At 42.0% G+C, this 13119-nt stretch overlaps 1 protein-coding gene across 6 annotated transcripts in view; it reads left to right on the plus strand.

Annotated features, from left to right (window-relative positions):
• LOC6503980 (tyramine beta-hydroxylase) overlaps window positions 1–13119 on the plus strand; it is a 34452-nt gene that overhangs the window by 5120 nt on the left and 16213 nt on the right. For all 6 annotated transcript variants that reach the window (XM_014905648.3, XM_044716848.1, XM_001963912.4 and 3 more), the window contains one exon: window positions 2253–2589. In XM_014905648.3, coding sequence (XP_014761134.1) covers window positions 2373–2589 — 217 coding nt within the window. In that variant the 5' untranslated portion in view covers window positions 2253–2372. The remainder of the gene's footprint in view (window positions 1–2252; window positions 2590–13119) is intronic.

The following is a 13119-nucleotide window of genomic DNA, read 5'->3' on the forward strand; positions in this document are numbered from 1 at the left end:
ATCCGACAGGACCTGCCTGGAGCGAGGGAGGCCCGACCTCCCGCCTGGAAGAGATAGAGCAGAAGCCCTGGCGGGCAAAAAAAACCCCAAATGGCATCATAAAATCATTTAATTGATGATTTAGTGCAGTTCGTGATATCAATATAAAATTCAACATTATCAGCCATGTTAGCTGCGCCCGCCCCGCCTCCCCGACCCATTAGATACATTTTTACAGGCATATTTCGAATAGCTCCGAACAGTGAGGGCGGAGGGCGAAGGGCGGCATTACGAACACCTGCGTTAAACATTTATGTTTTTAGCACTTTCTGCTGTCAATTTGACACTCCGCCACTTAACAATGCAGAGTGGAGAGTCTCGTTGAATGTGTCTGGCCAACTCCAGGAGTGAAAATAATCGCAAAAACACTTTATACAATGGCATGCTGCACGTACATATATATTTTATGAATATTGTTTCAGTCTGACAGGTTTTTTGGGGTTAATGAGTCAGGAGCCCCAGTTGCCTCGCAAACTTTCGGGCACTGGTGTCAGGAAGATCCCTTTTTGGGATCTCATTCTCGAAAGTTTCTAAAGCCCAAAAATCTCGCTAGACAATTTTCGGAATCAACTAATCAAAATGGAAATGCATTCTCTATTAGAGGGGGGAGCGGCTATGAAGCGCCAAAAAATTAAAATCAAAAAGAAATACTCGCACTCGCACTTGTTGAAGTTTGCAAGTTTTTCCTTTTTCCAAAAAAAGAAAGAGGAATTTAAGTACTTTGGAAAAGTATTTCGCTCGGCGTGTGGCTCAGAGAGAAGATGGCCGAAAACTTTTGGCACAAAGCGTTTGGAAATTTCATTTTAATTCGTTTTCAATTTGGTCTAACCAAGTGGCAGAAGACAGGAGACAGGAGACTGGAGGAGGGATGCGACTTAATGCCTCCAGGATTGCTTAACTCATGCCCGAGTTGACAGGAAATTTGCAGATCCTCCCGCAAGGCGATTAAACTTGGCACGGTTACAGGTCTGGTCGAATAGAACGTGTCTAGAGTTTGGCGAAACTCAATTTAAAGAACAGAAGCGGCAAAGCTGGCTTATTTTGTTTAAGAAGAATGTGTTTTGCGAGAAAGAATCCTAATCACGTTGTATTTTTTTAGATGCATTGGCTACGTAACTGAAAATCCTATTATTTTCTCGGCAAATCCCTAAAAAGCAGGACACGTGGTGTCTCAATAATGCTGTGCAAAAAAATATAGCATACTTTTGCGGGACTCAACCGAAACAGACAACTGGATGTAAAAATGCTGGAAGCAATAGTAATTTCTCTGTGATACATCTTGTCCATTGCATTTGGATGCCACTGCTGCGGCTTTCGACCCGAAAGTTTGGCCCGAAAACCATAAAGTTACAATTTGATATGAGAGGCAAGAAGTTGGATGGATGGATGACTTGCGAAAGTAAACCGCAAACTGATTAATGCCATTTATGCCCAACAAATCCACCGTTGTGTAGCCCAATTTCTGCAACTTTGCCACAAGGGGGCTGGGTGAAGGAAAGAAAGTGGCTGTGAGTGAAAGTGAGTTACTTAGCTGCTGTTGTCGTCACACGTAGCTGCTGGCGCGTTGGAAACTTTTTGCGGAACAAGTTGAAGGATGTACACGGGACACGGAATGTGGCAAGTCGTAAAACGGGGCGATGCTAAAAAGTATGCCCCCACCAAAGTCTGGTATTTTAAATACAGTCAGTGTTCCTGGCACCAATAAAAGGTGGAGCCCACCTCCACCCACTCCACGAACGTGCTTTGTGGCATCTCTTTAATATTTCGCCTCCCCATCCAACATCCAACCATCCATCCATCCATCTCGATTGTGGCAGATAAATTTGTCATGTAAATACAATACAATGAACGTGTAAACATTTATTATGTGCTTACATTTCGTTGTTGTCAATGTTAAAATCTGTCATTGGTCTGATTTAAATTGAACACGGATTTGTTTTATTCCACCCGCTGTGCGAAATGTCCGAGGGTATGATGAATGGTTCCTCCGGCTAATGACATTTTTAAATATTAAACTTAGGTCCGTACACTCCATGTCCTTGGGGGATTAGCTGCTGGAAAGTAAGAACCCTATTTTATATTTTTTATAACCCTACAACATTTATTATTCCTGTTTTATTGTCGATTTCGCAAGAGTATATTTTGTGGCATGCATTACAGATTTGATTTCCGAATAAATTGGTTTTTTCTTTTCGCAACATCAACATTCACAGCATTAGGGACGGCAAAGAATTGTCAGAAACGATTCACGATAGGCGATAAGCGACGAAACGATAAACGATAAAGAAGCGATCACTCCATTGGACAGGCTCTATCTTGTTAAAAAGCTGAAAATGACGCTGCAGTTGAGCAGCCAAAATGGCATTTGTCCTGTCCCACAACAGGCTTATTACCATCGCCAGCACCGCCACCATGGCCAGGAGTCGAAGCCAAAGTTGAGACAGGACCAAAGCCAAGTCCTTCAAGGACACTCGATGCCGTTGCTGCCAGTGATGCTGCTCCTGCTGATGGCAACCCTACTGACTCGCCCACTTTGCGTAATTTCCAATCGTAAGTAGACTTTTCAGGATTAACAATTTTCAGACTCTTAATTATAGATTACTAACATCTGTGGTGATTAAAAATAACAATATTAAAATGCACTACTCCCTCTTGATTTTTAGGTTATGTTCGATAAAATGTCGATTGATCTTCAGCTTAATCGATGATTCCCGCATTCGATTGAGACTCACGCTTCCATCTCCAATACGCAAATGCATAGGCGGCACTCCGGCAAGTTCACTCCGTTGTTTGCCTGCTTGTTTATAAAGCTGTCTGTCCGGATGGATGCCTATCTGTCTCCCCCATCGCTCCTCCTCCCCCCATACTGGCTGTGTGTCTGTGTGTGTGTACGGGTAATTGCGTGTTGGTGTGTGTGGGCATGTGGAAGCATGCGTGGGGCATTAAGTTATCAAGTGGAGCGATGGGAATGGCATCGCCAAAGAAGATGGCGGATTTGCGGCCAGTTCTGTTCTCCTCTCGACTGTGACATGTTTGTTTGTTTCTCCGCTACAAGCATTAAAATTCGCAGGGATTCTGTGCGGAGTGGGGGGATGTAAAGAGGGCCAGGAGCAAGGACGAGCCAGGAGCCGGGCGGAGCGAAGCGAAGCGGAGGAGGAGCAGTCTCCGGCTGGCTGAGTAGGTGGCTTCCTCGTAAAGTTCATGGCTTGGTGGCTTGTTCCTACAGACGACTACGACTACGACGGAGACGGAGACGACGCCTTGGCTGGCAGCAGAAAGCGTGCATTAAAAATCAATAGAAGTTACAAATGTATCCTTCCACTCGGCAAAAAGGGCAAAACATTTGTGGCGCCATTTGTGCGCTGACAGCCAGAATGGCTGGCTGACTGACTGAATAACTGGCCCTATGCTTCACTGCCCAGCAACTCGACAAGGGATTCCAAGCCAGAGGACAGGTGCTCCAACGTCATCGGTCGAGAGACTTAACAGATCCTTGAGAGCAGGACTCTGAATACTAAGCATACCACTGCACACTTTTCAAGGTTCTCGAAACGGAATTCCAGCAGGCCTTCCTCTTAAATTTCAACCGAATCCATTAGGCTTACGGTAATCTGCGTCCTACAAGCCACAACTCACTTCAGTTAACCGGCAAACATATCGGCTATCTGAAGAAAATCCATTTACTGGCTGCCATTCAGGACAGTCGAGATATTCAGCCGATGCTATGCAAACTCCCGCCAAATGCCCAAACATCGATGCCAAGGCAACAAGTCCAAATTTGTGAGGCGCTCGAGTTTCGCTTGGCATTTGAGGACAGTTCATTGGTCGGATGACGGCAACAAAGAGCATCCATGAATCATAAATGGGACAAACATTCTTAATGGCCATCCTAGATGGTCGATCCATATGAATCACTGAGAAAGATAGTCGATGACACCAAAAAAAGGACTAGCAGGACCTAAAACCTAGTAGTTTCTGTTCGAGGAGCAGATAGATGTTTAGAATACTGTTGTCCAGTATGTTTTTTCTCAGTGTAACAGTTTGTTTGTGTTGCCAGTATTGGCCATTCATTGGTTGTCTATAAAACAAAATTTGAATGCGTATCGTAAACAGGGAAATAAGCAAAATAATTTGTTATTTTTATGTCGTCCTCCCCACTCTACCCTCCCGATATCCTCCGCTCAAATTACGTATACGATGTGTGGTCCCAAATCCGACACAAGTGTCTGATTAGTGCCGGGGCGCCTCTCCAATCTCCGATCGAATCCACTCTACATATTTACCTTCGGACTCATAAATCCATAAGGAACTGACAAAGCCTTCCTCTCGACTCGTTTCTTCCTCCTTTTTTCTTGTCCGGCTTTTTAGTTCTTTTTCTTCGCATTCATGTGCCCTGCTCGGCTTAGGAGAGATTTGCGTCAGCGGGACGCCACTTTCCCGGAAGCCCCATCCAGGATAGAAATTATACATATACGTATGTGTATGTTTATGTAGCGCAGGACCCACACGTCCTCGACGTTTCGCTTGGGCATTTTGCTTACCGAACAATTCAATTTATATAATCCAATGGACGGTGTTCCAGGCAGTTCCAATTCCATTTCCAGTCCCGGTTAATGTGTCACCGACAGACATCCTGGCCATCCTCACCATCCTGACCATCAGGACCATCCCAGGCTATCCTGGCCAACAGCAGGATGCGAATGTCACGTTAAACGTATCACGTAACCGGATGCGTGTTACATACAGCTTTCCTCCGTTTTATTTATTTTTGTTGCTGTTGATTTCTTTTTTGTTGTTGCCTTTTGAGCCTTCAAAGTTGCAAAGTTGCATGCCCCCCCACCTCCACCCCGCAACACATACTGCCCGCCCCCGCGCATATAGCCCTTTTTATATAAACGTACATTTGATTGAATTCTGAATCAATTGAAAGCCAGCCCCTCTGTACGAGGTGAAATCTCGAAATGATGATAAAAGCGTTTTAAAGTCCCCCAAAAATCGTGTTGTCAGTCCTTGTGACGAAAAAAACACAAAACTGTTTTGAAAAAATCGCAAAATTCGTTTAGTTTTGGTTGGATTGTCTTTGAAACAAAAACCAAACATTTTCCCATTTTTTTGGCAATCAAAAAAAGGGAAAGCAAGCCTTTAAATATTTTAAACAGTTTAATTCGATCAATCAATTAATTAAAAAAGTGTCACTGCCTTTATTTCATTTCCCCTCAAAGGGTTGAAGCAACAAATACATGTTAAGGACCTCACTCTCGTATTCAAATTACGCATACGCTTCGTTGTCTTTCAACAATTGGCTTAAATGACTTACACAACAGGAGGACAGGTGGAGGACTTACACAACATATTTAAAGCTTTAGATTCCTATTTTTTTTTTAAGTAAAAACTGTTTCGATTATTTATCGATTTGTTTACATGTTTGCATTTGATCCACATATCGGAATCACGTATACGCACTGTTGCCTGCAAATAAAGAGCTTTGTTAGATGAATTGTTTAAACGGAGTACTTTTAATCCTTGTAGGGTCTTTTGGAATGCCTACCTATTAGTGTTATTGATAGTTTTTCCTCATCTTCATATTTAAATCAAGTATACGCCCCGTTGCCCTGAAGGAAATTCTTGTTTTTAATATAGCTTGCTTGGCAATACTCTAAATAATTAAATTCGCCAATTTAAAAGAATCCTGTTCATCCGTCGAACCGAGAGCCCAACCTTTGGCATTTGCCCCCCCCCCCCCCCCCCCACCTTTCGGTGCTGTTTCTCCGCTTGTTGTTCACCTTTCGCTCACCTGTCCTGGCCAACAACTGGGACTCTGGCTCGGGCGGACTCGGTCTGCCACTCGTCCTGGTCGCGTCTGTGTTTATTTAATTCGCGTAAATTTTTATTAATTTTAATTGAAAGCTTTACGAGCGTTTAGCAGCACGCTTTGAGGTCCGATCCTTTCCTATGTCTTGCTCTTTCTCCCTCCCTCTCAGTCCCCCACCCTTTTTTAAACTGCTCCTTTGTTTGAGCTTAACTCTGTTGTTGCTTTGTATATTTTATTTCTTTTGGTGTATTGTTTTTGTTTTATGTGCTCAGCTGCAGGCCCATTGTTGTTGTTTTTTGTGCTCTGGCCCTGTTTTAGTGTTGACTTAGTTGTTGTTATTGTTTGGAGACTGTTGTTGTGTGCAAAGTGCTGCCGTTTGTTGGTGTATTTAGTGTTTTTTTTGCTCGGCATTAAGCTGACTGGACTGGACTGGACTCGACTCGACTGGAATTTAGGGACTGGAAGTTGAGAAAAGATTTCTCACAGGAGACAAAAGCCGGAAAGAAAGCAGCAGCGAGCCAGCAAGACAGCAAGCCAGCTAGCAAGTACACAAGGACCTCAAGGATACCCTTTTAATATATTTTTATTAAGCGTGTTCATCAGCAGTGTCATTGGTCGCTTCTATCGCTTAAATCAAAGCCAAAGCACAGTGTCATTAATTTTAATCTCAAGCCCCAATGACAGCCCTTCGACGGCCCATAAAAGTATGCTACAGTAAATGTGAATATGCAAATTAAAGGATTCCCGCCAAATATCAATATTAATGATGCTGCCGCAATATTTAATACACTAGCTGGCAAATAAGTAATTAATATTTACGATATATCAATTTAAGATCCCCAAACACCTGAAACCTGAAACCTTGGGGTCGTTTATTTGAAATTGTTTCATTTATCATTGCCGGCATATTGTGAATATTTCAGAGACAGTTATCTAAGCCGGCGCCAGAATATAATGGCAAATGATTCGGCCAAAAGCACAGCTCCCTGGCCACCTTTTTCCTGCCACCTGCGATGGCCCAGAGCGATTTTAAAAGTTATTACCTTTCTTATCGGCTGAATCGTTTTTTGCTCAAACACTTGAATAATATGGAACGAAATATTCATTTAGTCATTTTATTAAACAGGAGCGGTTAGGTAGGTTCTCTTATTAAATAGAATATAAAAGAATTATTTAAAAGACACTTAAGATATCGGTCTAGGTTTTTTCTTCGAGTGTGCTCGAGTCAAAAGCCGAGCAGTCCCCTGACAGCAAATTTCCTTGCTCACTTTTGGATAAGCCCAGTCACCTGGGCTCCCTGCTTTGCGTACTTTGTAGTATTTTAGCCTACTCATCCGACCTTCTGCAATCAGTTGACAATCGGAACAAATCATTCGCCAAAGAGACTAGCAGAAAAAAAGAGGAAGGCGGCTAAAAGCTAATGCGCATATAGATAGCCATAAAATGAAGCCACATATAGGGATCCGATGGATGTATTGGACGTGTATTGGATTTCGGTGTCAGGCTGAAAACTTGACTGAATAAATAATAAACGACGAGCCGAAAAGTTTTGGGCCAACATTCATCGGAGTGACTTGACTTGGCCAAATAAGCGACAGAAGGCGAAAGCGTGGAGAAAACTTTGGCAACCCTAATATGTTGTGGGGCTTACGTGTGGTGTATGTGGATATCGCAGCAGCAGCAGCAGCAGTGGCAGTGGCAGTGGCAGGAACAGGACCAGGTCAGGAGAGGCCAATGATGGCCATTCTGCGACGTTTGCCAATTTCAGTTCGATTTATTTAGTGGAAACCAATAAATAACCAATGATGTATGTCTCGCTCACACACTTGCGGAACTCTGTCCCATGAGTGCAGTATGGACAGTGGAACAAAACGGCGCAAAAAAAGGATATTGGAAAAAAGGACATTAGAGAATCGAAAGCTAACTCATACGTTCTGAGTTATGGAATGAGGAAAATTGCTCAGGAACTATAGAGATGCGATTAGTTAGTAAGTTAAAAGATATTGAAAAATAATATTCTAGACACTGTCGCTGAGTCCTTGGCCTGCCTGCAACGGGAATTGGCCCAATCTCCGTTGTCTTGCCAGCATTCTGTCATTCTTTGGCGAACACAATTTAACACTTTGTCGCTGCTCAGGGGGATAACTAGGGATAACTTTTGCTCCTGTTTTCTGCAGCAGCATCGATTCGGATTGGGAATCTCTATACCCCTCCAGGACTCCTCCACCGCCAATGCCACTAGCAATCGCAGGACGAAGCCAAGCAAATATGGCGTCATTCAACGCATTTCCGTTTACATTACACGCTCATTTCCGCTCCGTGTGGCTTTATTAAGCGTCTCGCTAGTTTTTGTGTTGCATTTTCCGGACATGCCCGCCATGTCGCTTTTTTCCACCATGACTTTCCTCCCAACTTCCCCCCAAGGAGTGTGTTTTCAGGCAGGAGCAGGATGTGTGTGTTCAGGCGACTTGAAGCCAAACGCCACTTGAAATGCGTTCAAGCAACCCAAAGCTGTTGAGGGAAATTTTCTTTGAATTTGCTCCAGTTAGTGGAGGAATCGAAATGTTTTGTCCGCTTAAAAAACCAGGCAAGCCAACCCGTATATACATATATAGCTCGAATGTATATATCCCTCCATATATATATGTATGTAGACACTTATGTCAGCAATTTAAATTGGGCAAATCATTTGATGCAGCTTAATCCAAGTGGGTGTGGGCGTGCTGAGCGGAGTGGGTGCTGTGCGAAGGACTCTGTTGCTGGCGACGGAGACTTTAATGCGATTTAAGATGACCAAAAAGGGAAGGAAAGATTTGTCAACCGCGAAAACCTTCACGGATTGCAATCCGGCGGATGCTAGATAGCGACAAAAAACCCATGAACGCCTCCAAGGGCATCTTGTGCACAAAAGAATATGCTCCGCAAAAGCTTCATATTATTAAGTTCCAGATATAGGATTAGAAGCATACTTTTAAGATACTTTCCAATTTCTGATTTCCAAGTGAACTTCTCACTTGATTGATTTAATTGGCAGTCTAATGGCATTCACTTTAATATATTTACTGCCCATAGGCATAAAGTGAAATGTTTAATATTAAGATTTTGAAATGTTTTGGTTTTTGGGTTACTTGGTTATTTGATTCGCTCGTAAGAAACTTTTCATTACTTTTTGTACCCCAAACTGCTGCATAAATATTTAGATTCAATTCAAATTGCTTTCCACTTGCGAATTTCTGCCGTTTCGCTGCCTTATCCTTCCCCTTTCCGTCCGCCATCGCCCTCGCCCTCGCCTTAGATCCTGCCGGCTTGGGCACCCTCTTTTGGCCACTTCCCTTGTTGTTTGTTTATTTGCTTTGTTATTCCGCCTCGGCTTCCACTTTTGCTCGGGCTTTATGCGGACGATTGGCAACAAAAGCTGCCAATTTGTATTTCAATTAAATTTGAATGTATTTGTGGGCACTTGGCTGCTGCTTTTCTCTTTTTCTTTATCTTTTTCCCTCGGCCTTCGTCGCGCTCCTTGCTACTTTCTTTTTGGCGTTTTGATACCCTTTCACAGGATATCCCTATCTTGTCCAGAAAGTCAATCAAATAAATATAATGCAACGTAAAAAATTTTTGATATAATTGGAAACTAACCCTACTAATAAATACTATTAACAAATAAATCCACCAATCAAACCAATTATAATAAACGTTGATATTTTACAAGGCTCCTGTTATGCTCCTGTTTTTTTGGAAAACTAGCAAGAACACGTAAGACATCCCAAGGACGAAAAAGGAAATCCTTCGGCGTTGTATTTCTCCTGTTTCCTGCATAACTTCAACGGAAAATACATATTTCTCGAATGTTTTCGAATATTTTCTATGTAATCGTACCAAAAAAACAAAATTAAACAAAAACTACGGAATAAATAAAAATAAAACGCCAAAAAAACATGGATTATTGAAAACCATCTTTTTTTTTTAATTTTCATGATGAAAAATCTGTATAACTCGGCTAATGTACTAAATAATATGTTAATATGATGAAATATTAAATATTACGTATAGTAAGAAAATACGCATAGCTTGGCTAATACTGGACAGATCATGAAATGTTATACCTTCCCGATCTTAGAACTCCGAGTAGAATTATTCCCAATCAAAATCTAGCAGTGAAAGTTTTGACCCATTTTTCGAAATTTTTACAAGGGGTACCCTCATGATATTGGCCAAAAATTGATGAAAATTTTTTTGGCTCGATTTGTAAAATCTAATGATACAGATCGAAGGATATTGATGTCCTGATTTCAAATTGGCATTCCATTTTAAAATCGATTACGAAATGGCCAAGATATGAGATTGGAAAGATGCCCAAGCGGCGCCCGAAATTTCTTAAAATTCGTATGGCAGAAAATCTGAAGTACCAGGCCAACAGAAACCAGCAGAAGGTGGACGAAATCAAGCAGTGCAAGCAGTGCAGTGACGTCAGAGCAATTATTATTTTCTGATCATAGGGGGGAGCGGGACAAACAGATCTGAATATATAACGGCCAAGCCTTGCCTCCCTTTCCAACTAATGCAATGGAGGTCCAACCTAGGCTTCATGGGGGGGAACGGGACAATGCACTAAGAGGGAGAAAGGTAGACAAATTAGGCTCTCTTGGGGATGGCAGTACTGAGTGTCTTGGAGCCACGGTTGTCACGACTTCTCGGCACGCAGTAACATCCCCCATACAAAACAATGAATTTTCGCTCACGATGGCCCCAAATCGTGACACGCGCAGAAAAACAACGTGTGTCGTTTTAACTTTGCCATCATTAAGTGAATATTACCGTTCTGGACTGGAAATTGCGATGCAGGGATTGGCGAACTGTCGGCCATCATGGATTTCAGTACCGTTTTTTTTCGAATTTATGAGAGAATACTTAGATTAACCCTTCACCTGTCTTTAACATTGTTCAATTTTTATTTTAAGTTATGTACATGTACTTAGAAGAAAAAACAATCCATCAATGAAACAGAACGAGTAAAAAATACTGAAACTATAAAAAGGAAGCAGTATTATGCTTTTTTATTGCCTTATTAATAAGGCTTTGCTTGCGAAAATTTTGTTAGAATGTTAAACCCATGGGGCCAGTGAAGGGATAATCGAGACAAATTTCTGGCGAAGTGAGGGTGAGGGGATGGTGGAAATCCACCTTCTGCTGATTTCTGTTTGCCTGGTACTTCAGATTTTCTGCCATACGAATTTCGAGCAATTGGCGCAACATTTTGGGCGGCGCAATATCGCCACTTTTCAAGTCAATATTTTAGCCATTTCGAAATTGATATAAATGTTTTAAAAAATACAATTAAATACTATAGTATTTATATTTAACAAAAATATATAATTTCATAATTAAAAACTTCCCAATTACCCTTTTTTAAGCCATTTCTTAAACGCCTCTTCATCAAATTCTAGCCAGCGTCGCCAAAATTTTTCCTCGATTTCAGTGAATTTTGCCCGTGGCCAGATTTGAAGTACCAGGCGAACAGAAACCTGCAGAAGGTGGCCGAAATCAAGCAGTACAAGCAGTTCTATGCAATTTTTTCGACATTTGCCATGTGTGGGAAAGGGAGGAAGATCGCTATGGTGGCACTGTATTCCCCCTTTGCACCTTATGGGATGGGGATCCCTGCATCCAACTCCATTGGGGGGAAAGAGATGATGCGATCGAGCGGGACAGGTAGATAAATTAAACAACTTTAGTGATGGGGGAGCAGGAGTGATTTGGCACGACATTTGGCACGCCATCCCGGCACGATGCGCCATTCCCCATGCGATCCAATGCATTTTTACTCACGCGAGCCCCAAATCGTGACACGCGCAAAAAAACAACGTGTGTCGTTTTGACTTTGCCATCATTAAGTGAATATTACCGTTCTGGACTGGAAATTGGGATGCAGGGATTGGGGAACAGTCGGCCATCATGGATTTTGGTACCGTTCTTTTAATTTTCAGCAAGAGTAAGTTGAAGAATATGTACCATTAGAGGGAAAGGGAGGCAAAATACCGCCATATTCAGATCTGTTTGTCCCGCTCCCCCCTTATGACCAGAAAATAATTGCTCTGACGTCACTGCACTGCTTTCACTGCTTGATTTCGTCCACCTTCTGCAGGTTTCTGTTGGCCTGGTGCTTCAGATTTTTTCCCATACGATTTTTAAGAAATTTGCGGCCGCCAAGGCTGAACTTTCGAAGCGCATATCTCGGCCATTTCTAAACGGATTTTGGAAAGGGATGTCATTTTGAAACCAGGACATCATCATCCTTCGATCTGCATCAAAAGATTTTTAAAATCCGACAATAAAATTTTCGCCGATTTTTGCAAAAAATCCTGATGTACCCCTTGTCAAAATCGCGAAAATCGGGTCGAAATTTTTTTGCGCGATTTACAAAATCTTGGGATGGGGATACAAGGATATGGAAGTCCTGATTCAGAAATGGTATCCCGTTCCGGAATCGGTTGCCAAATGGCCAAAATATGCGCAACCAAAAATTCGAAAACCCAAAAATTGTTGCATACCGTGAGGGGCGACTTCTGGATTGGATGCGAGCCTGCAGTTTGGCTTAAAAACTCTTCTTTTGATTTAAAACCCCCTCAACAGAAACACTGACATTCGTTTTATATATTTTTGACTTTAATTTTATTTTTATTCAATTGTATCCTTCGGTTTTTCTTTGATAATTCTTTCTTTCCCTTGCCAAAATCGCGAAAATTGAGTCGAATTTTTTTGGCCCGATTTTCACAATCATGGGATGCAGTTAGAAGGATATTAATATTCATTATGAAAGAAAAACAAAAAGATAAAACTGAATAATAATAAGCCCCTCACGGTATGCAACAATTTTTGGGTTTTCGAATTTTTGGTTGCGCATATTTTGGCCATTTGGCAACCGATTCCGGAACGGGATACCATTTCTGAATCAGGACTTCCATATCCTTGTATCCCCATCCCAAGATTTTGTAAATCGCGCAAAAAAATTTCGACCCGATTTTCGCGATTTTGACAAGGGGTACATCAGGATTTTTTGCAAAAATCGGCGAAAATTTTATTGTCGGATTTTAAAAATCTTTTGATGCAGATCGAAGGATGATGATGTCCTGGTTTCAAAATGACATCCCTTTCCAAAATCCGTTTAGAAATGGCCGAGATATGCGCTTCGAAAGTTCAGCCTTGGCGGCCGCAAATTTCTTAAAAATCGTATGGGAAAAAATCTGAAGCACCAGGCCAACAGAAACCTG

Source organism: Drosophila ananassae, chromosome XL (assembly GCF_017639315.1).
Source record: "Drosophila ananassae strain 14024-0371.13 chromosome XL, ASM1763931v2, whole genome shotgun sequence".
Classification (NCBI taxonomy): domain Eukaryota; kingdom Metazoa; phylum Arthropoda; class Insecta; order Diptera; family Drosophilidae; genus Drosophila; species Drosophila ananassae.